At 41.6% G+C, this 25,656-nt stretch overlaps 1 protein-coding gene across 1 annotated transcript in view; it reads right to left on the reverse strand.

Annotated features, from left to right (window-relative positions):
- The window catches only part of MED13L (mediator complex subunit 13L), a 189,856-nt gene extending 164,422 nt beyond the window's left edge, over positions 1 to 25,434 (reverse strand). Inside the window, exons 1-2 of the mRNA XM_082065976.1 lie at positions 25,303 to 25,434; positions 7,339 to 7,576 (exon numbers count right to left, since the gene is read on the reverse strand). Of these exons, the coding sequence (XP_081922102.1) occupies positions 7,339 to 7,576; positions 25,303 to 25,374 (310 nt within the window). The 5' untranslated portion in view covers positions 25,375 to 25,434. The remainder of the gene's footprint in view (positions 1 to 7,338; positions 7,577 to 25,302) is intronic.
- Between the last annotated feature and the right edge of the window lie 222 nt (positions 25,435 to 25,656).

The following is a 25,656-nucleotide window of genomic DNA, read 5'->3' on the forward strand; positions in this document are numbered from 1 at the left end:
GATTACTCCGTACATGAAAATACAAACATCACTAATGAGCTCTATTAATGCAGATTTCACTGCAAGCCAACTTAGATTTGCTTCACACAGCTAACGGAGTTCATTTCATTGGAAAAAAAATATTCCCTCAAGCAAAAAAAACATCCACTACTGTGGATGATATCGCCCAACACATTGCTGAAAAATAAATCTTATTGATTGGATTTTTTTCATTTCCCCCCCCAGCAGTACTTTTAAAAATACAATATTTTAATGATTGTTTAATTTTCATCTAACTAGAATACAAATCCTTTCCGTACTGCTTTGCTTTGCTGCAGCATAAAGTCTCATTTTTCATGGAAAAAAACTAATTACATGGTTCACCGAGTTGCCTGTGGTAACACATCAATTTTATTTACATTCAAAAGTTGGACTTCAGTTTGGTCGCAACACTCTCGTTAATTCCAAGCACATTTTACCCAATAGTTCAATTCATTAGTAAAACCTCACTCTGGCTTTTATTTGAGAAGATTCTGGGCTGTGATCATCTTGGTTTGGATTTCCAGCACTTTCTGTGCAGTGTCACCTTTAAAGCAGCAATTCTGCTCTTAAACGCGGCCGGTTTTGCTGCAAAGTCTGGTCTGGCCCAGACAGTTCTGCAAAAGAACCATTAAACACTCCAGGACACAGCTGTTAGTGTTTCACAACCAATGCCAAGGCATTTTTCCACAAAAACACAACAGAAAAACAATAACTACCATGTGGCCAATAAAACTTAAAGATTAATCACTCAACATTGCAACTATTTCAATTGAACTAAGCTGGTATTTTGAAAGCAGGAAGGTTCAAAGGAACAAGAACGGTATTCAATAGAGAATTTCTTATCTCCCATCGGTGTCTTTCCTTCAAACAATTTTCAGAAGGTAATTTGTTGCAATTAATAGTAAAACCTCCACATTCCAAAACAGGAAGACATTAAAAATGTTGATTCTTGGGAGATTAAAATTAAAAAATATATGTCCCTTAGGTAGATTTCGGTATTTTTTTGTTACCTTTTAGACTTAGATACTGCAGACTGTAACAAGTGAAAAGACTGGAATTGATAATGAATTCCTGAATGCCACAGGAATTCATTTGACGCTGCTCTGAGATTCACTGTTAACGTGGAGAGAAACACCACTGAAGAAAAGCTGCAGTAAGGAAAAGGTAACAACAACCTGATTCCAAATGGGAGACTCAGATTTGGTTCTTTAATTTTATTTTAAACAACTCATAGCCTTATTGTCTGTAACCATAACTGATTTTAAAGTAGAAAGAGAGAAGCTGAGGTGGTGGGAAGAATATTTATTGTGAAAAGAAAATGAAATAAAATGAAGACATCTTGCCCAGACACAATAAGGCTCTTGTCAACTCCGTGTGTATCAAAGGAGTTGGCATTTTCCCATGAAGCAATTCCTTAATCCCAAATGATGGCATAATAACCTCATTTAATATGCCTCCTTGAAAGGAAAAGTTTATTTTGTCTAAGCTAAACTTCGACTGGCAATCAGCAGACACCAATTAACAGTGTCAAATATAAGGGTCACAGAACAATTCCGCAAGCTGAGAAAGTATGAATTCACTTTCAGATCCTATCTTCTTTCCAAAAGAATGCGAAACTTTAACTTGGTTTTCATGTCTTTGGAAGTAATCTATGCTAAGCAATTAAGAAAATGCAAATTACTTATCTTATTGAAAGTCTTCAACCCAGGAACAGACTTTCCAGTAACTTAATATTCCACTAAAGTCTTCTGTCATATGAACCTACTTGCTAATTCCACTCTTAACTCAAGAACAGGCAATTAGGCATTTTCAGATTTCACTTCAAATTATTAATAAGTGCCACTTGGCTGCTTGATATTTGCAGCTTTTTAAATGGAAAGCCTTCAAAAATATTGCAGTCCAGCTTCTGCGAGATTCCTTTTCTTCCTCGTTCATAAACTGCTTCTCCGTCCATTAGCTGGTCTCGTTCCATCCAATACTGAGCACACAAACCCAACTGTTGTGACACACGGTCCGTGTCGTGCCCCTGCGACTACGCCTATCAGAGCAGGACACCAGGAGATAACCCTGTGCTGATTTCACAGGGTATCAAAGCCAGACACAAAGCCATCTCGGCAGCAAAACACTCCCTTCTTTCCCCCTTTCTTCATCTTATAATAGAATGAGAGATGTAAAAGCACTTTCATTAAAAGCAGTGCTATTCATTTGCATCCCCATTGCACAGGAAGACCTGCTTGTTCTTGATTTTACCCATCGCTTCATACACTTTAATACGTTTCAACGGACAGGAACATCTTCTCCTTCAATAATTAACATCTCACCGCACAGCAGCTACGAACACATTCCATGTCTCCCGAAAGACTTCCCAATTCCTTACAGCTATGGGAAACCAAGCACAGCACCTTTAAAGGACCTTAAATAGACTATTGGAAATGGAAACGGAAAGTGAAGGGCACAAGGAAAAAATATTCAAAATTCAAGTTTTCCATTCTTTTTCTTTAAACTCGTATAAATCCTGAAAAGCACCACCTACTTCACATCTGTAGGCTGAGCATTTACTTCATTTAGAAGACTTAACTGACAAAATAAACTTCAAAATCTGCAATTTACTAAGCGAGCATCCAGAACCCTACCTACCTGTAATAAAAACACCTAAACTGAACTCTGGTGAGTGATTCTTCCCAGGAAACATCCTTGAAAACGTGACTGACTATATGGTCTAACGTGGACGCCCTACAAAAAGTCCTTCCCACAATTAACATTTTTGCCTCTCAACATTAATCAGCACACGCGGATTACAACTGCGTCAGCCCCATACGCCAAGAATTCATAAACAGGAATGGACTGAAGCTCCGTGTTTTTCCTGTCGTTGATCAAGTTTTTAAGCCTCCCAAGCTGTGAATATCCTGAACAATTATCTTTCAGGAAAGATTTACCTAATTAATTAATCTGTGCTTCATAAGAGTTTCCATCAAAATCCTGGTGTTCTACATCCAGTATAGTACAAGGATTATTAGCTTCTGTTTCGAGGGAAGCGCTCCCAGCAATTAACGGATCCAGGGCAATTTCCAGACAAGCTGGAAAAACAAAGATTTTGGCTCAAAAGAATTCAACACGGAGAAAAATAATAACATTATATATGTACCACCTTTCCTTCGCAAGCCCCTGCCCCTACAACAAATAGGTTCCAGGGGAAGAACCCTCAATCTGATCTAAGGGGAAAACATCTTTAAATGACTTAAGCGAGAACAAGTCAAGAGTTAACTGCAGCTTTACCAGCACTTCAATGATGACTGCCCCAAGAGTAGCAAAACGCTCAAGTTTTATTTTTCGCTCCACAAGCTTTGCGCTGTTAAGCTTCTATTTTGAAAGTGTATGAGAAAGCACATGTCACAATAGAGGGTTTCACTGCTGTGCCACGCGTTGCTCCGGCCAACAGTGCCAGCTGGGGGACAGACGGGCGTATGGGGCTTCTCACCTTCCTCGTATTAGTTTGTCTCTTTTTCATAGCTTCAGTACATGTGGCGGCAACCCCAGAATCAGCATTTTGAGGCAAATGAGCTATTAAGTTGATAGTTCTTGAAACAAAGCTGCATCTTTCTATCAAATGGCCAGAATCTCATCCGTTTTGGAGATGCTGTCTGACATTCTGCCAACCTCCCAAGTCCACTTCAGGGCACCTTCAGTCACCACAACTGTGTTCTTGGTAGCGACACACACATTAGTCCTTGCATGATTAACCCCTGCAATATTCCCAATAATCCAAGTATCACAGATGCAACAGACCAACCTGAATCTATCCATAAACTCCATGCGCAGATGACAACTTCAGAGACAAAACCATCAGGCAAAACATCTTTTAAAATGTCAGATGTAGGTATTCTCCGCAAAAAGCAAAGGCAGCAACTAAGGAACAGGTACCACCTCCTTATAATCTACATGGAATGCACAAGGTACAAGTCTGGGATAGGAGAAAAAGAATCCAAAACCAACTAAAAGCAAGAGTCAAGTATAAATTCTCTGTGGTGCTCCAGATGGTATTTGGTCACCAAATGCAAATGAGATCAGTGCAACTTGCAAATCTGCAGCTTCCCTGTCAGAAACCCTGCCAACAGAGAGAAAACCTCCCTCCGTTCTGGTGCTCCTGCAGAATTCACAACAAAATATTTCTATGGGAAAAAGTACAGCAGCTGTAACACTTGTCAAACCTCTCCAGGCAGTGCTATCGTTAAATAGCATTTAGCCTTCAGAAAACACAACTTCCACAACCAGAACACGCCAAACTCGTTCAAACTTGTAAAAACCACTCCATTTGTTTCTGCCATTCGGTGAGCCCGCACCAATGAGCTTTTTTTCACTTGGGACGGAATAAAGATCTTCTGCCTTTCTTCAAATTAAAATCCAATCATAATAAAAACCAGAACACAACAGCTGAGCCTGGCAGGAGATAGAAACGCAGGAGTACGTACAAAAGACACACCTATGAAAGGCACAGCTGTCTAGCTAAGCCAAGTATTTAACTGATCTAGGGCCGCTCTACAAATAATTGTTTTTCCTTAATCTCCCATGACAACATTTAATTATCAACACAGTTTTGGAAAGCTACTACATAAACAACTGCTCTCAGTAGTTTAGAACTACTAAGTTGTTTTCCCCATGACTACTGGAAATTTTCTTGTTAAACACAAATTATTGTTTCCAAAATCAACTCCCTTGAATGCTCTAAAGATAAGGCAACCCACACAGTTCATACGCAAAACTGGACAGAGTGGTTCTGAATGAACAGCCTCAGTACTGGACTTCATTTGGTTAACCAAAGTACTAAATGTCACACAAATTATTTGAGTGATTCCGAAAAATCAATAATTCTAATTTAGAATGGAATGAATAAAATCTAAAGGCTTAAATTGAAGTCTTTTTATTACCCTAATGAAAATTTCACTTTTAAACAACAAGTCGTAGGTGGGAAAAAAAATCAAAACACTGTGAGCAACGTCATCCTTGGTAAGAATTCATGCTCACATTAACAGCTGTTATTTCCTCAAGTTCCTACATCTCAAAATACAGGAGCCATAAAGCAGAAAATGCTCTGGACAGACTCTTGTCTCCCACTTTGCAGCATCAGATTTCCAGGACTTGTGCTCCTAAATATAGGAGTTCAAACAGCAAACCACAGCTCTGGTCGTGGAACTGCAAGTTACCAACCGCAGCCACAATCCAGCCCCTACCAACAGGATTTGAAGCCAACGCAGCTCATTCCATTATACCGAACCTCAGTTACTATCACTGCGCTTCAGCAACTTATTTTCTGTTCATATGTCCACGCGCAAAGTCCTTTATATTTTCAAGAGCACGTAAACTAATTTCAGTTCTCAAATATTTCCGCAATAAACAGCAAAATAACCCTGCTCTTTCTGCCTTCCTGCTGCGCGAAACACTGAACACAATGTCCTTTGTTGTATTTCAAGGAATCAATGTACATAAATGCCTCATTCATGGCAAATCTGATGTTCAATATTTAGTCAATACTGATGTTTGAACTCAAAAAGTAAACTACTGAAGACAGCAAGGCGGCCCTATCAGCAGTGAAATTTGTAACGCTTACAATTTACATCGCTTTCAACTACTATCTGATAAGTCATTACAAGTATTTCAATGTGCTTTTGACACAGAACAAGTAAACCTATGGTTACATAATTTACACACATTATGAAGTGGAAGAGAGCAGAAGAGGAGATAACTCCCCAAATTCCTGTAAGGTCCTGACAGCAACAGCAAATTTCTTCTTCTTTCAACTACCATGTAATTCATTCCTATACATGAGTTTTACTTCATAAAATTTCGGACCAGGCAAAAAAGATGTGTCAAAGTGATGCTGTTCTCTGTTTGCTGTACTCTGGTCCATACTATACTCGAGCAGGTTCAGCTATTCATATATTTAAAGGTTTCACCACACCAGGATCACTGAAAGTAGCGTTATGTTGTTGTAACCAAGACATTAGTTATAAACAAGCTACATCAATTTAAAACAGAAGCTGTCACCTGTGACTCCCCTCAAATAAAAAGACACTTAAGTCTTGCATTTGAAATATTGAATAAACAATATTTCACCAAGAGAAAAGCATATATTATTAAAGGTTTCCTGCGCAAGTAGAAATATTAGCCAGGCCTTCATTCAAAACAGGTGCCTCATAAAAAATTAACGTCACTGGAACGGTTTGGTGCAGCACTTGTGAGCCATCTCTTCAATTATACATGAGCACAGAGCTACCTACACAAAATACGCCTAAAGATACACCACGTTTCATATCTGTGATTTCACAGGCTGTATTACCAAATCAGCGGTCTGAAGATAAGTGATTAGAACAAGATAACGAGCAGGCAAATGAACATACCATAACCCAGGACCAAAATAGTGTAGGGTAAAAGCGGGGAGCTAAAGGACAACTAAAGCACGCTTGACAAATACAATATCCTATATATCTGGACTGGCATATAAATTTTATGAGGAAGTAACTAGAAGTTCTAGAGGCTACCAGGATGAAAATGTATTGCAAAAAATAAGGAACAGATCCTTATTACTGGTCTGGGATTTTTTTAATATTAGTCCAGGATTTTTTAAATTATTCTAGAATTGATAAACTTCACTTGTTTTCATCCAAGACACGATAGGTAAAACTAGAGGTAAAAATTCACTCAAATAAAACGCCTGATAAAGTTAGTTTTGTTCTGCTGTTTTAAGGCCACACATTCTGGAGACACTGAGGATAATCCAAGTTGAATAAAACTTACAGTCACATAAACGTATCATTGTCACCTTTGCCCTACCTTCCCCTTCCTTTTATTACATCCACTTGTTGTAATTTGCCTCCATTTGTGCCCAAATCCTGTAGTGTGATCAACGTGGCAAGTTCTGACCTTGCAGAGTTACCCGAGGTGCCATGGAGTTTACTTGACTCTATAGCATACGTGTTTTGTTCCATCAACTATTATTTTATGCCAGGGTTTATTTTTTTATTATTATCCTTTGAACTAGAATTTACTCTCTTTTCCAATGCATCTGAGATATCAGAAAAATCTAAGTAATGATGCTAGATGTAGATCTCCTAAGTTCATTTCAAGCTTCATTTTTGTTATCTGTGGATCACTTGCGGCAGAGAAATCAAATTTACAAGCTTTTTTTTTTTTTATGCTTTTAGGTCTTAAAATACTAATTGTGACAAAACTGCATATGGTAGCAAGTTAAAGCCTTTAATGACAAAGTTCATTTTTCACTGGAAAAAACAAATCAAGAAACAAGGAAAGAGAGTAACTTACTGTGCAGTTCACGGTGTATCACATCGACGAGATTTGGTTCATCTCCCCACCAGAATATCCACAGTTCCTTACAATCCGGTTTGACGTCCCGGCGCCACACACAGAGCAGGTTGGCCTGCAAGCAGCGGATGAAGCTGAGCAGGATCGGATCATCCTGCGCTGGGGCTGAAATGATAGGGCCACAGTCCCCATGACCTTCAAAATTGTATCTACGCCATTTGATGCCTGTGAGTTCGGCCTGTGGGGATGGAAAAAGAAAAAAGCTATTAAAACACTACTTCAAAGTTTAGTTTCATTCATACTACTGGCTCATTTCATTATCATTGTTTAATTCCTATTATTTAGCTCTAAACAAAGTTAAAAACACCTCCTACTCCCGTATTTTCCTGTTTTCCCCTTCAAGGAAAAACAAAAATGTTATGAACAGTACTGAATAAACCTGGCTTGGCCCTGCTTTCAGGTTTTCCACCACAACTTGACTCATTTTCAACAGATACATTTCTAACCTTAGTGTTATCGTATTGTGATCTTACAAATTAGAAGGAAAAAACCCCAAATGGGCAGAGGGAATAAGGCCTGTTCCCCACATGCTGCTCAAGGGGGTTCAGTGTCAGCCCAGAATCTGACCGCTTGAGAGTCACAAACAGGAACTGCAAAAGGATGTAAGAAAACAAACAACTGACTTGCTGAAACTGGTGAAATACAGTTTCAGATTGTGATGTTACAGGTTTACCACACCTGCTTTTTATTTTTACTTTGCTCAAATGAAGAGAGTAAGGAAAGTTGTCACTTACTGTCTCTTGACCAGACAGAATTTTCTTCTCAACTACCAAGGAGAAAGAAAAAGAAGAGGAAAATGGCTACTCAGAATTTTGGGAAAGCTTTTCTTCTACACAGGTTTAAAAGTCTGAGGGAGTGCAGGTGTCCCACTGCAGAGCAAGTAAACAACGGCCAGGGAAAAAGCCACCAAAGCACTCAAAGCACGAGAGAGCTGGCAGCTGGAACCGTGTCACCCACACAAAAGTTCTCATTTGTTTTTTCTTTTCACCTTTAATAGCAGATACAGATGTCACATTCAGTTTCCCTTTGTCTTTGCAATTGCCACCTTTGATACAATCTACTTTATTACCCTCCCCATCACACTCTTCCTCTCCCCTCCAGTCCCAGTTTGTCACTGTCATTGTCCTTTCCTTTCTCTCCACCACCCAGGCCACGAGGGTAATAGTGGTGTGACTCCAGTCTAGCTAGAGCTATCATTATCACACAAAACAGCGGAATGCATCCACTCCGTGTTCGCAGTGGGCTTGTATTCTAGTTTCTAACCCGTGTTCCCACATTCTCACTGCCGTTACTTCCCTCTACCGCTTCATTTACAGTATCCGTACCTTCACTTTGCTGCTCAGAAACAGCTCGGCTCTAAGCGGCCCTCCAGGAAAAGCCGGCTGCTCTGCACAAGGAGCTGCAAGAACTCAAAATACAGCAGCTGCGTCTTTGACAAGAAGAGTCATTGCTGGGGAGAAGAGCAAAGACACCGCAGTGGAAACACCGGCTGTGGGAGTGCCCCCTGCACCCTCCTAGTAGTAAATTAAGCTGTATCTAAACAGTAAGCTTGCTTTTCCTTTCTCTGGATAGTACATATAGGAAATATCAACAGGAAAACGGGTGAAATTTTACTCCTAAAGACAACAAAAGACCTGCACCTTCCCGTTTTCATCATCTGCACAAGGACATCTAACCTACTGGCCTACCCCGCTCCTCCCAAACCCACACCCCATGTCACATACAAAAGGATCTCCCTTTTCAAGCCCACAAACTTAGCTCATTTAGAAGTTTAAACCTGAAAATTTACTTTCCTTCACCACAACAGCTGGAAGGCAGCTGTAGCTTGTCCAAGACAACTGCTGCGGAGCTGAAGGTGATGCTCATCGTACCAACATAAGCCAAAACTACTTGTATTTCTTCCCTCATATATACACATATACATCCTCTAAACCAGTTTCATCTCCTTCTGCCTGTATATTGCCCAGCACTGCAGGATTCTAGCCCACAAGCAAAGCTCCTGAGACTATGTCTCAAGGACTATTTCCCCAAACACTGATTACCCAGGTTGCCTATTTAATTTTCTCTGAAGAGGCCCCAGCGGGCCCACAGGAATACAGTGGCTGACCTCCACTGGGAAAGCGAAAAATCTGACCAAACACTGAAAAGCAGTAAAACTGACTTTATTTTTTGCATGCCCCTAGATCACCAGTCGCAGAAGCAACGCTGTATCACGTCACCAGGGTACCGATGGTGGTGAAATCACAGCCAGAACTGCATTATCCCTGCTACAGACTATCTACAGCCAGTGCCTCTGCTTTTGCACTCAGGCAGAAATGCTGATCATGCACTCAAAGTGTTGGGGAACCATGGAAAAGCAAATGGGAAAGGACAGTCAAGAGTGGCTGAGATGCAGAGCACACACGGCATGTTCTTGGCTCAGTGAGAACATGGGAGCACAGGAGGAAGAGGCAAAAGGGAAGGACAAAGATTATTTATTCACAGTAGGGTGCTGTGCAGCACTGGAATATCTCACGCATTACTTAATACTCTAAAAGAAACTACTTACACACACTTCTCTAAAATATCTACATCTGTTCTACACAGATCTCTATAGGCTGCAAAAGGAATGCACAGAGTTTCTGAAATAGTATAATGAATATGACTCCGGGTCACAAAACAGCAAAGATCAGTGTGAGCATAGGCAAAAAAAACCTGTAAATGCTTGTTGTTATCCACTAGGAATATATGATAAGTCACAACCAACATGGAATAGGAGGATGGCAAAAAACAAGAACCAAAAAACCAAACCAAACACAAAAGGTTAGTCCAGAGCACCACTCAGCCCATCAGCACAGCAGGAGCTGGAGATGAGCTGCTGGAACCAGCAGACAAGCTCTTGCAGCTTGGGGGCAGCTCGGAGGAATCAATCCACAACATCCCTATGACAGACAAAATATCATTGAGAAAAGGAAAAAACAGCAAGAGCTGCAGCCAATTTAATTCTATACTAACCAACTTCTGGAGTGCCTCGTTCTACTGACGGTGAGGGATCACCGGTGACCATCCACACAGAAAATGACTCCCAAGAAAAGAAAGAGACAAGTGCTGGGGGTTTTGGACTTGGTAGCACCATAAAATGAGATCTCACACATCACTTCCCAGTGGCAGTCGCAGAGATGCAATTCAGCGCATTTAGTTAGATGTCTGTTTCTGTTTGAATTCTTAATAGGTAAGCACCAACGCTAATCCCTGAGAACCAGATTTTGCCCTGCTAATTAAAACTGAATTCAAAAGGTCTGAATCCAGAAGTAGCACACAAGAGAAGGTTGCACCAGGAACAACTACCTATATTCTATGTTTCTACAGATGTTTTATGTGAAGTATTTAACACACTATAGGGAGAATATCTGCATCCACACAGAGGTTTTTTTAATTGATTTATTAAAAAAAAAAAAAATCACTAGTTTTAAAAGTCCTCCATCTGCAGGAGGGTTTTTACAGCCAAGACAGCCTACAGCTTGTGGTTCTGGTGATGGTATTAAAGAACTAAACATGGTTTCATTTCTGCTTCCCCAGCAGTGAACGCAGGCTGCTCCCAAGACAGCAGCCTCCTCCTCATCCCCGGCCACCTCCCCATCTGACATCGCATCTCGTGATTGTGCAATCGTCGGGTGAACGGAATCAGTTCGCCAATTTAAAGATGAGAAACAAAGAAGAAAGAAGGATGTTTATCAGATCAGCACACTGACAGCTTACCCTGCAGCCACAGATTCACCAGCAGTGGAGCAGGAGTGAGACCGTGCGGCTGGGAGCTGTGGAGTGGGATCTCCCCTTTCACCGACAGCTCCAATCAGATAAAACACAACATCACACTGCACACAGACTGTTGGTAACGTACACCTTAAACCAACATAAGCAAGCACCGATGCCAAAAGCAGCCCCGGACTGGCCGGCCTTCCCCGCATCATCATCTGCTCCAGAATTCACCTCCAGTGCCGCTGTACGGCCAGGCTGCTGTTCGCGTAGTCACACTGAGGTGAAATGACTGAAAACCACAAGCATTATATTGAATGTTGGGGTTTTTTTCCTCTACTCAGATACCTGGTCCATTAAATAGCCACAGAGATGCTCGTACCAGTAAGAGAGGGGACAGCAGAGCAGGTCAGGGAGGGCAGAGCTGCTTGTTGGAGTCAGACTGCTGGTTGTAATACAGCCTGGGGCACTCACCGAGATAGAAACCGGGGCTGCCAACCTGAGGACAACTGTGAACAAGCTGTTTTACTCACAACTGGTTAGAAATGAACACAGAACAAAGCAAAAGTCTTGCCAGGTGATGTAATCTATTGTGTTTCTTGCATCTTTTCCCAAATGCATAGTCTTGGCTTATTATGGTTGCTATAATATTCTTAACACTAAAAAGCCTGACAAAAACAGAACTCAAAAATACTTACTTTCAACCAACAATGTTAGAAAGTCATGTATTACACAAGAGACTTTGTGCTTTGGTTTCTAAAGGAACATGTGTTTTGGACTGTGCCGTGAAAGGTTCAACTTCCCAGATAAGAGGGGCTTTTTAAGATGTTTTCTTTCTAAATTCAATTAACTGCAATTGGACACAGAATAAAGCGTTTATAAGGCGCCTGTTCTAAATGCACTGAGCCAAGCCTGTAAGGAGACAGAGAAACCAGATCTGTGTCTAACAGTAATATCCTAAATCCTCACTAACATTCAACATTTTACAGTAACATTCCCATGGCACAAAAAGATCTGTTTCTGATGCATCCAAAAGCAGCTCTCAGGGTGCATTCAAACCCAAAATACCATGTAGGCACCCAAACACACCCAAGAAATAGGCATTATTGAAAACACCATCATGCCGATGCTTTCGGTCAGATACATGGCCATGGAAATAATGTCATTTATAGTCCTTTGAAAAGGAGAGCAAACACGGGTTTCCTTCCGCCTAGGTGACTGTCTCACCCATTACACTCTGCGGCATGGACACCTTAAAAAAATTAACTAAGAGCACTCAAACTTCAAATATCCCCCACACACATAAGCAAGAAGAGACAGAGAAAGGAAATTTGCAGCTCGCATCTCTGCAACAGCTGAGGGCTGGAGCCGTTTTCACTCCAGGACAGCATCCAGAACGTCAATTCCTAGTGGGGAGAAAACCTGAGCTCCAATTCTTTTTTCCCTCCTCAGGCTTAAATCAGAAGAATAGGCAGGCTGGAAGGGTCTTCTGCTGATCTCATGGCACTCCATTCAGATTGGCAGAGCTTAGGCTGCTAAAAATCACAATTCCCCAGTCACATTTCACACCGCACAGCTCCATCCTGGCATGGCACCAGCAACCCTGAAGATTTAATTAGTGCTGTGTAGCCACTGTGACTACTTCCCTCTTCTGCAGTCCTCACACATGGAACACAAACAAAACACATCTTCCACCTCTCGGTTTTTTCCCCCGCATCTCCATCAAATGCTTTGTGGCCTATGTGTGTTGTATGGGAAATGGACAGAGAGCAATTCTAAAAGAACTTCTTCAGAAGACTTGAGTAATTCCATCCATTTTAATACACAAAGCTCCCTTGTAGAGATTATATAAGAATACAGATGGAGCACAACTAGGAAAAGGCAGAGCATCAGAAGTTTGAGCAGTTCTTGTACTTGGCTGCACCAATTCTGTATTATTGTGCTTCTCTACATTAAAAACACGGCTAAAAGTACATAATCACGTGTTATTTTTCCTGCTACAGTATAGTACAGAAAGGTGAGAAAAGCTAAGGCAGATTCAGGCCTCAGAGTACTTCCAAAATGGGAAGGACAGACAAAAAATGAGGCAAAGATCTATAAGAAAAGATTTGAAGGGTCTTAGGAGCAAAAGAACTACGTATCAACCACACCAGCCATCGGCTCCAACCCTGACTTCCTCAAAGACTGAACATTTCATTATCGGGTCATTTTATCTCTCTCAGTTCTCCTATCTGAAACAAAACAAATCCGGGTATAAAAATACCTCCCAACTGCCTGTCCAAAAGGTGCTGCTCCAAGTCAGGCCTGCACGCTGCTTCAAACTCGGGCTCTCTAATTCTCTTCAGAAAAGGAGCAACATCTAAAACCCAAAGCACACCACACCACTGCAGCCAGGACTCCCACAAGCAGCTGGCATCATGTGAAGCTGGCCAGGGGTACCTTAAAACACCAGATTTACCAGCCTCTGAATGAAGTTAGGCACGATCTAAACAGTTCCTCTAATCTAGATATTAGTTTGCTCCTATGTTGGATACTGTAGTTGCTAAGTGTGTTTAGTCTACAATTTATGCTTCAAATTAGAGCACAAAGAATGTAAATGCCATATATATATATATATAACCAGTTTTATGAGAGTCTCATTTTAGACGGCTTCATTCAAGTAAGTAGCTACTCTGGAGCCACTAGAGACTCGTACTAAGGATGACACACACAAGTGAAAATCTGCATAAGAAAGCCCTTAGTTCATAGTCCAAGAATTTAAACTGTAGTTAAAGGTGTCATGGGAATTACACCACCATTTTAATTAAATGCTGTAAGATCTTGCAGACACATTCAAGATTAGCACCATCTGTTTTGGTTGCAGTGTTTCATTTCACTACATCATCCTCACACAGCAACAAAATATCATTTCACACTCTACTCAGGCCATTTAAATACCAGATAAAATGTATGCTGTCTTGATACACCTCTCTGGGAAGGAAGGAAGGAAGGACAAAAGGACGGAGACAGGAGGACTGAAAAATACTCTGTAACAAAGCAGTGCTTATGGGGGAGGCAAACACACAGGGCAGCAAGAACTCTTGTCCCCCACTCCCACTGAGATAAAATATTGAGTGACATCTGCCTAAGTCCCTGTCAAGTGAATGGAAAGAACAGAGGCAAGAAAAAAAGAAACACACAATACTTTTCTTCATTGTTATATATTATTTCTACACTCCTATTTGGATAACAAAACTTTTTAAAGCAGCAGCAGCACCTGTACACAGACAGTCTGTCTTATTTTTACTCCCTGGTCTACAACTCTCTTGGCTTAAAACCCCAAACAAACCAACAAGTGTAGTCTCCTGAAATCAGATCATTTACTAAACTACATATTAACGTTCCTCTTTTTATCCTATCCATTAAGAAAAAAGGAGGAATGGTTTGTGTTCCCTTCCCTCAGGCTTATCCCTTCTGCCCTTTAAAAAGGGAGATGAAAAATAACCTTTTCTTTGTACATTAGTTCTTAAAACCAGCAAGAAAGTGAGCACACCAGTGCATGTGGCAGCTTTCTGCCGGACACATGGCTGGCTCCGCACCACGCTGCCCTCTCCCTCATACCCCAAACAGATTACCTAACTGCTGCTACTGCAGAGGTGCTGGTGACAAGCGACAGTGGCGGGGCATTTGTATGTCATCTTTTATCTTTGCTAAGTCTCAGTGAACGGTTTAGCTGGAACCAAAATCCTATTATCTGATATCTTCCCGATGGACTTGTGTACCTGGGGACACTGGAGTACCTCAATGTCAGGAATATCAGGAATATCTGATATCATAGTACCAACAACCAAAATAACAAAGTACAATAGAGTCTACATACACCATTATTAAAAGCCATAAAGTATGAGCTGTTGCGCCTAAAAAGTAAACAGTACCGACAGAAATTAGATCTTTTTTCCCCCCTTTCCTACATGTCAGTGCAATTCTGTGTAAGTGGGAGAGGAAGCAGCCAGGAAGATTAATAGATTGCTTCAAAGAAACCAAAGTCAGACTGGTCCCAAGAGGAATGCGAGGTGGCAACTAAGAACCAGCTTTCCCAGTGGAACACAGAAAAGAATTCCAATGTTAATGCTCAAATTTCAGCAGTTCTGGCAGCTGCAGAAGCTACCAACAAAGAAGTTTTGAGTGACAAGAGGAAGAGTAATCTGATCAAAAGGCCCAAATTTCTGATATGTATCCCAACCCTCGCAGATTTTCAGGGTTAAATACTAAAAGACTGAAATAAAACCCAGCAGAGGGAAGGAAAGCGAGCGCACACTGACATGCCAGAGGAGAAACAGTATCTGCCTAGAGCCCACTGCAAAAACAGGCTGGTAAAACAAAACAGGATGTTATGAATTCTTAGGAAAGAAACAGAAGGTGACACAGAATTCTCGGGCCATCACAATTCACATGTACGTCTGCACCTTCCTCACTAACTGCAGCTGTTTCCCCACACAGAAAAGCAGAGAAAACAGAAAAGTTACAAGAAGTTTCCAAAAGTGTATGTTTCAAACAACAAAAAAAGCACTCAAGGCTGTTCTGTCTAAAAGAGGAACAGTATGAAGGTCTCCAGAGAACAGCTGCTCATTGTGTCTTGCAGGTATTAAATTAAGTTAGCAGAATGCGGACTCAAATTGAAACGAGATGACTGAACTTCTTGTGTCAGGATAAAAACTTGGGTACTAATTTAAAACTTGTTTATTAAATGTATACCTGGCTCAAGAAACCTTTCAATCAAATATACGCAGAGGCTGGCAGGGAGGACTCTTTTGCAGCCGAAGTTTTGGGTCCCCAAGAGCCAAGAATCACACGAGCATCTTTGAAACCTTTATCAGCACATGGGGAGCAGTGTTAATGATCACCCTCAAAACAGCTCTCAGACCTGTCAGCCTCAAGTCAGTACCAAGTGTCCATCAATAAAACAAAAATAGTCATTCAGGATCCACTCCATGAACTCTTAAAAAAATCATTATCAATAAAAAAACCAACCACATACAAAAAGGTATTTTTGAGAGAAGACCTTTGAGTTACATCAAGATCTTGCTACTTCAGTGACCGGCTTTGGATAGCAAATCTCCGGTCCCTTAACCGATCCAGCAAATCTCAGCATGTTTCTGAAGCTGCGCCTGGCTCACCCGCTCCCTCCCGCTGCAAAGGCTGGGCCTCAGTTCAGAGATGCAGAAGGATAACGTGATAAAGCTGTGAGCCGAAGGGCTGAGATTTCACCATTACTTGAAACTATGTTTTCAAGTCACAAATATTCAAAAAACAAAAATATAAGGTGATAAAAGATGTGTCGCCAGCAAGAGAAATCTGTGAGTAAATGAAGGAATCGTCTCTCTTCTCCCAACTTGAATTATTTTCTTGTTTAACTCAAGGAGGAAGGAAATGTCAAACATCAGAGTCATACAATGGGCTATCAGATGTTTCCCAAAGCAAGTAATCTGACATATGGGCAGAAAAATATAAAAAAAGAAACGAAGGGGGCGGGCTGGAGGAAGCAACAACCCGAGCAGAGTAAATTTTGGCAGACTGAGTTCACGAATGAAGTTTTCTTCCCTTTTACAGAAAACTGTATTTAAGAGCTGAGCACTAGCACATTATTGTACACCACAGCCCCAGGTCTTCAACATCAATGTTGTCTTGACCGAGGACATCAAATAAAACTCAAGCTGTCAGGCAGTCTGCCAAAATCCCTTAGCCCTTTAAAACACCATCACCTCGAGAATTCTTTCATGGGAATCTTCCTCAATATAGAAAGAAGTAAATAAATCCACTACATGACTGGTCATGTAGATTCATTTTGCCAGCTTTGTTACTGCCATTCCTGCAAAGACAAGAATCCAGCAGCTCCTGCCAGAAGGAAATGATGGAAATTCACAGAGAACTCAGCTCAGTATTTTATTAAAATACACATACAAAATTAAATAACCAGAAACACTGGGCTAAAAATGAAATCAGTAAATTCAGAATAAAGTAATTTAACCAATTAACCTGTCAGCAAATAAATTATTTTCTTTTATAAAAATACCTGACATGGTCACTACAAAATGTTCCTGGAATTAATTTTATAAGTCACCCAGAACCACTTATAAATTCAGTAACAGTCTAGACATATATGAAGTGAGATTCCTAAAAACCGGGCACTCAAGAGCTTGCAGATGCACTGGACTAGATTTGAAAACTTCCGAGTAACCAGAGATTCCAATAAGAAAAATGTCATGGGTTGATACTGTAACAAAATAACACATTTTGAATCTTATCTCTCACAGCTGTCATCTATGAATCCATCATTACCAAAAACAGAGGGTTACCAGTGCCTGCTCAGTAGGTACAGAACAGTTTTCCTCTCAGTTTTATTTTCAATCCTCTCTTCTCACAAAATCCTGTATTTTATGGGAAAATATGAAGCTATAAGAATAGGCAACAACAAGGCACTGACCGCAGTACAGTTCTTTGAAAAGTAAAAGATGAATTAAATAAAGTTTTACTGAACAAGCTTTAAATATCCTTCTCTCAGATGTGGATTGTGGCCACCCAGCCCCTTGGATCTCTCAACCCAAGGCACTGCCAAACCTGCTGGGGCGAGAGGGGACCAAGGGCACCAGAGCTGGCCAGGGAATGAGAAGGGGACAAGTTTTTCACTAGGTCAGTTCCCTGATCCAGGCTTAAGTGTGAGCTTATCAACCATTTGGGTATAGAAGAGAGTGCAGGGGAAGGGAGAAAAACGAAAGAGAGGAAAACCCACACCTATTATTGTGTAATTAGTATGCTTTCCATGAACAAGACTAGTCCACTGCACTGTAACACTGGCTAAGTAAAGAAAGCAGAGCTAAGTGCCTAATGAGAAGCGATGCAGAAATAAGCGTGTCATACACTAAAAATTCATTTCAGAAGACCGTCGATGCTCATAAGCTGATTAAACATATTCCTTACTATAGGAACAAGATCTTTGTGTATGTTTGAGTTCATCTGCATTAGTCACATAAATGTAAATATTGCCTAAGGGCACCTTTATACAACAGCAACACACAATAAAATTTCCTGAAAAAGGAACAAAGGAGAGAATGTCACCAAAAGCTCAAGTCACATTTCCATACCCACTATCGCAATTCTGCTCAGGAAAGCGAATGAAGCCAGACATGACTCAATGAGAAATAACATTATTTAACAGACTGAGGTAGGAAGTGAGAGTCCGGATTTCTCAGAATTAATCAAAATTCACAGCACAAGCCAAAGGAAAGACATCCTAACCCTTTCACATTTGTGAGATACTGAAAACCGGGCACCTTCTCACTAAGTAAAAGAACCCTCCCAATCTGGAAAGTTACACTTACTATACGGTATCAAAGTGGTTTATGTGAGATGTCAGAGTAGAACGTTCTTATTAGCTGGTTTCTCTTCAAAACTACCATCGGGGAACTCAGGTAAGGAGGATCTATTTTTGAATTAATACTTAGGGCTTCAAATGGAAGCGGTATAAAAGCTTGGTCTGAGGAACAGGGATGTCCCCATGTAAACACATACTCCATAAAAACACATCTTCTGGATTTGATTTGGCATTTTCCGTTAAAAACACTCATGCACTTTTAAAACTGGCAAGATAATGCTAAAATGAGCTTGCTTCTAGTCACAGCAGATTTTTTTTCAGATTATTTGTGTTACTATGGCACCAACAAGCCGCAAATCCCACTGCGCTAGACTCTACACAAAAAGTACACTACCCACCCACAGAACAGTAAATGAACACACACAGACTTCAAAGAACTTCAACTATACTCATCAGCCTTCAAGACAACAGCCTGAAAAGCCCAACCACCCATTAGTGTTATTAGGGTGTCTGCAAGATCCCACAAACAAGTTTGGGAAAAGCGTTTGTAGGACAGTAGTGGGCATCGAGTGGTAATTTTTCACAAATAAAAGCAACACTTAGAGAAATATATGAATTTATAATTTGATGATCCTGGTGTATATTGGAAAGTGTCGCAGCATTCTTGAGGTGAGCGGGGATGTTCTAGTGAGACCCCGACAGCCGGACGCTGCCATAACTAAGGATGTAAATGTGCACACTGGGGTGGATAGAATTCCTACAGGGATCGAGGACAAGCAGCCAACAGGTTAAGTGTTCTCATCCAGCGAAAAGAAAGCTTCAAACAGGCACAGATGTGCAACCTATTAGAAAGTATAACATCGATATAGTTCAGGTATTTAAAAAGAAGTGTATCTGCACACACGTGCACTTTAACCAAGTGTGTGGTATGAATACTTAGTTTAAAAAAAGAAAAAAAATCCATAAAAATTCATTCTTCATCAAGTGACCAGTTAATCAAGTGGACACATTCAGCAGATCTACCTCATAGGCGCCGCAATCTTTTTTCCACTGAGGTTCAAAAATTTCAGTTTCTTTAGATTTTTTTTTTTCAACAGAACTGCATTGTCAAGAAGGAAAATAATAGAAGAAAGGTCTACCTATAGGATTAAAGATTCTTTCACATGAAAAAGCGCTCTCAGAAGCAGAAGGGGAAAAAGACTTCAGGATCAAATGAACCTGGGGGGTGTGGAGAACTGCGGTTATGATGCCAATACTGCACTCATTATGTAGAAAAATCCAGAACTATGTGTTTTCAGATAGTACTACAGCAAGGAAAAAATATGAGTCTTAAGATGTAGTTACCTAGGTTGGTTTTTGGTTTGGTTTGTTTTTTTGTGTGTGTTTGTTTGGCTTTTTTGGTTTGTTTTTAACAGGGCAGCCTAATATTTGAGTATTTTCTTAATCACGTTGATATTCACAATAGCCAGCTCAGCAAAGGACTCACACTGGCACCAAAATCAGAACAGGCATTGCAAACAGATTCACAGCCCAGTGCAGGAGTCAGGATGGTCAGGATTCCAAGAAAACCTCCCTCTGTTATTTCTCAGCGGGCAGCCCGGGGTTCTTCAGCACGCTCAGTCCTGAACTGCACGTGTCGCTGCTGAGCACCCCATCTTCTTTGTGTAACATTCCGAAAAGGTTAGTTACCTAACACAGATTCGTTAATTCCGCTCCCAAAGCTGGGCAAGCTAAAGGAATGTCGCTCCATCCCAATCTCTTTGCAAATCTGGGTCTATCTTCTTCAAACTCCCACCCTAGTAGATACCATTCAACTGTCGAATACTCTGACAGGACATTAGAAAGTCTACACTGAAGTGATTTAAAACGTAAGATAATCTTTTATTGGCAGGAAGTGAGCAAGCTTTCTAATGGAATTTATCTGCTTCTATCTCCTTATCTAATAAAATTCAGATAAAGATAACTAAAGAATCAAATACTTTTTGAAAACTTGAGAAGTTAATTCCATTTCTTAAATATATATATATATATGTAAATTTACACCTACATAAAACTTTCAACAAGGAAGATATCTACCATGTAGTGATGTAACATCCCGCACACCCAAAATCACAGCCTATGCTCGGAGCACTGCATTTACGATCATACAATCAGCCAGAATGACTACTGGTTAATTTACTACTACTTAAGGATTTGGTTGGGCAATCAACTATTTACTATCAAGTCCTTTGCCGACAATTACGCAACTCCCAAGAGCACCTCACCAGCGATCTCTGTATTCTTCACTTTCTGACGCCACAAAAAACCTTTAAGAAAGTAATTTAAATGCTATCTCGGATTTCCTCAACTCCTTTCAGTTCCATTACAAAAATGGCAACAAACCCACCGATCAGAGGCCAACACCTTCTGTTCTGTTGGCAAACCGAAAAAAGCAACGGCAGCAATGACCTTTACAGTTTGAAGATTTGCCTTTGAACATGAACTGGAACAAAGACAATTCCTACTAACCGGACCTTTCTGGCAGCAGGGTTCTGTTAGAACGCGTTTCAACGAGCACTCACGACATCTTCCGTACCAGCTTCTATAAAGTCCTCTATAAATAGGTCTCATTTTCCAAGAACACAATCACGTCTTTCCAGGGTGAAGACTCCTACGGTATCTAATCTTTCACCACATGAAAGCTACTCCAAATTTTAGATCCTTCCTGACACCCTTTGCTGTTCTCTTTTTCCAGCTCCAGCATATGAAACCTTACACAACTTCAGCCCCATTTTCAAGAGACCAACTTGTGCCTTTTGATCCACCAGGGCAGCTAAACCAGGGAGTTGGGGAAACATCTTCGTACCTTATGTAAGCCCTCACCATCATATGATTAACCCTTACTCACAGGAAAAATTAATTTCAGTAAGACTGCTGTTATGATTAAGGGTCATTCATAGGAAGACTGTTTGCCAGTTGGGTCTGCAGTTTTAATACAAAGTATACTACCTCAGAACATTTTGTCTCTAAATAGTTATTAGACAACTCTTAATTAGTATTTAAATAAACTGGCCCTTAACAATCACTTACTAAAGACTGCTTCGGTAAACAGTCTTTTTCAGAAGCAGCAGCAGACATTGTGACTACTGTAAAAACAGAGTTAGGATAAATATAATTTCTGCTACTGCTGTGCTAGAACAATAGCCATTTCAGACAGAAAGTCTATTCTTAATAAGCACACCTATTAATCTGCTTGTATACCAGCATAAACAAGTTTACATCCAAGCTGTATTCTGATGACAAATATGCAAACCGGCACTTATACCGTCTTACTAAGAAATGCTTTATATTTAGAGTAAAATTCTAGACTTGTTCATGTAGGTTGTTTTGGGGTTTTCTTTGCCTGACAGAGGTTACAAACATTAACCCATTTTCTAGAAGGGCACTGGGTTCTTGCTTTAATATAGAAAAAAACACAATAAAGAGAGTAGCCCTCTGTGTCACCGAGTGTTAGGGGACACTGTGCGAAACTCAGCTATGCAGGATCACACTCAGCATCTGGATCTTCAAAGAGAACTTGAAAACCTTGATTAAGACTGTGCCTTACCCTCACGTGAAATATTTTGAGCTAAGAACACTAAGGATCTCTATACATTCTGCTAACAAAGAATCCCAGAATGTCAGGGGTTGAAGGGCCCTGGAAAGCTCATCCAGTGCAATCCCCCCATGGAGCAGGAACACCCAGATGAGGTTACACAGGAAGGTGTCCAGGCGGGTTGGAATGTCTGCACAGAAGGAGACTCCACAACCCCCCTGGGCAGCCTGGGCCAGGCTCTGCCACCCTCACCATGAAGTTTCTTCTCAAATTTAAGTGGAACCTCCTGTGTTCCAGTTTGCACCCATTGCCCCATGTCCTGTCACTGGTTGTCACCGAGAAGAGCCTGGCTCCATCCTCCTGACACTCCCCCTTTCCATCTTGATCCCCATGAATGAGTCCCCCCTCAGTGTCCTCTTCTCCAGCTCCAGAGCCCCAGCTCCCTCAGCCTTTCCTCACACGGGAGATGCTCCACTCCCTCCAGCATCTTGGTGGCTGCGCTGGACTCTCTGCAGCAGTTCCCTGTCCTGCTGGAACTGAGGGGCCACAACTGGACACAATATTCCAGATGTGGTCTCAATCAGTTACTAAAAAGCTTTTAGAAAAAGCTGTGAAAAGACTCAGAAGAAACAGTGGTACCCAACCCCTCTGCAAAGGCTGGCTGCAGTCGACAGAAAAATAAGCTGGAAGTCCTGAGCTGTTGAGCCAAACCCAGCCCAGCGAGCAGGCAGACTCAGCGCAGAGCTCTGGGTGGGGAGGCAGCATTCCTTCCTAAAGCCAAAAAATGTTTGTGGCAAGGAATATTAGTTTAACAGCAACAAACAGAATCACAGCAGACTATTTCAGAACTGTAATTCTCCAGTCAAGAGTGTTTCTTTTTGATTCACACCCAAAACAAAGCCTGTGATAAAATAATTTAATTGTCAACTTCTAATAGTGGAATCAGTTTTAAAACAAGATTTGTAATCCACCTCACTCCTAAAGAATGAATTAATTTCCATCAACAGTTGATTTAGCTTATGTATGTTTTTGTTCTGTTGCACTGAAAAAGTAAACGATTAGCAAAAGTTTCTCTAATTAGTAATCAGACTACTGTAGCTTTAACACTCCATAAATTCTGAAGTGAATATGACAACTGGAGGTTAAAGGGTCAGTGGTGTTGGCCACCTACTTCCAGTCAGTATTTCCTTTCTCAAGATCTTTCAGTGCTACATAAATCCTACCAAATACTAATGTAATTTCAAATAAACCACCAACGGTTACTGTGTCCTTGTATATAAGCTATATTAAACAATATAGCTTTATTGGATTTTTTTTTTTTTGCAAGCAGAGCCAGAAAACAATAAAAATGTTACAGTTTCATACATAGTACCACATTACAGATACGGATATCTCCCACAAAATTACAGGGCTGCACACTAAACTCATTATTAAACCCACCTGCAAGAGAATTTTGCTAAACTTATTTCAATGATATTACACACCCATTTAATTTAACATTTCCCTAGTCTAGTAAGGAGGGAGAAGGGAGGTAAGAGAGATCAAACCACAATAACTATGAAATAACTTTGCTTTATAATTTATGCTAATTGCACGCCAACAATTACTTTTAGCAGTGACAGACCTGCAGATTGCAACTACGTGAAAAGTTACGTGTCTCAAAAACACGCTACTCAATTCTCCATTAATAAACAGGGACCTCACAGCCCTCTCCCTGTAAAGGACCAACCATCCAGCACCTTGCTCTTACAATCAACTACAATTGTCTCCCTCGTGCTTACTGTTCTATTTTTTTCAGTGGGTAACAGTAGCTTATTCAAAACCACCATAACAAGCAGCGCATCTCAATACATACAGCACTGCTACAAATCTATAAATATCAGAAAATGTTATCAAGCAGAAGCATAGATACAAACTTATACAAATCAACAGCTCAATATAAAGCTGAAGTAAGAATTGCATTTATTCTCACAGAGGAGTCTCTGGGCAAACTTCCCAGCAGCATAACTGACTCCGGCTCTTGTGCCGGATTCTTAATAGGTGTGAGCAAAAAGAAAACCAAACATTCACACACTAAAAAAACCCCACAGAGGCAAAATAACAAACATACAGCAATAAAAAACAAAACAAAACAAAACAAAGAGCATGATCATTTGCATTTATAATTAATTTTTCCCCTTAATTCCTACCAAATAGCTAACAACAATTTCATTCTTTCTATCAGCGAAAGAACAACACTTGTATCCACCTCAAATTCTATCAGAGCTCTGATGTAGGGAGGGGTGTCTACCATAAATCTTTCATACATGTGATGCCTGCAGTTGCATTACGAGTTTTTGTTTTAACTATACCATACTACGCATTAAAAAGTCCCTCCTTCCCTCCGACAAGCCCCCTGACAGCACTAGAAGCCGATCAAACCGGCCTCTCACTCACTCAGCTGCTGCCCAGCCAGAAGAAATAATTGCGTTATTTTACCTGACAGATATAGGAACAATGTATTTCCAAATGACTTTGCCCTTACACAGAAACAAATTGTTTTCTTGTTATAAATTTAAATTACAAGTCTGCAGCTAGCCAAAACTGATACCATAATTTCTGCAACATTAAACCATGTAATATGAGTAGGAAGTTGTCAATTACCAGCTAGATGGGCAGACAGCACCTATGCAATCGAGCTACCCAACACAGTACTTTTCCAGCTACTGTTTTTCTTCAAAGAAGAAAAAATGCAAAGGTTTGGGGTTGTTTTTTGTTTTACCTCTTGCCCCAAGCACGATCAACGCCAAGAGGAGATGCCGCTGTAACCACAGCTGACATGTAACCGCAGGAGCCCAGAGCGTGAAGTCCCGCAGACAATCGCACTACATGACCGTTCGCTGCTGCTGAAATGGCGTTTGTCATTGTGAAAGGAGAGGGGGAAAAACTCCCAGTTCGGCAGAGCACAAAGCACTGAGGGCACAGGGTGACGGGGGAGGAAAAGCGTCTTTACCGGCGAGGATGGTCGCACATGCAGGGGACACCCAACCCCGCTCGGAGGAGCAACGCACACACTGGCAGCAAACCACGTTCAAGAGCAAAATAAACACGGGGAGCCGGGCCGGGGGAGGGGCCAGCGCAGGAGCAGCCCCGCGGGCCCCGACTATAAAGCCCCCGGCAGCTGCACCGGGCCGGCAAACTCGCTGCGCACCGGAGCGGACGTTTAAACCCCACCGCCCCCCTCCTCCCCGCCCCGGGCACTCACCAGCGAGAAGAGGTTGGAGTGACAATCCTCCAGGCTGGCCCCGTTCGCCACCCAGTTGGCCGCTGCGGTCATGATCCTCGGCGAGCCCGGCCGCCAGAGCGGGGCATGTCTGGGGAGACGGGCCCGGCGGGGGGGGGCGGCGGCGGGGACTCCTCGGGGCGGCAGCCGCGGGCGGCCCGGGGCAGCTCGGCCGGCAGGGGGCGCGCGGCGGGCGGGGGGCCGGGGCGGCCCGGCCGCGAGTCTCTCTACCCGCCGCCGGCCGGGGAATCCTCAGGCCGCAGCGGCTCCGTCCGGCGGGGCGCGGCGCGGGGCCGGCCCCTCAGCAGGCAGCGGGGGGGAAGCCTCCTCCTCCGG

The sequence above is a fragment of the Streptopelia decaocto genome (genome assembly GCF_964273445.1).
Source record: "Streptopelia decaocto genome assembly, chromosome: 15".
Taxonomy (NCBI): Eukaryota; Metazoa; Chordata; class Aves; order Columbiformes; family Columbidae; genus Streptopelia; species Streptopelia decaocto.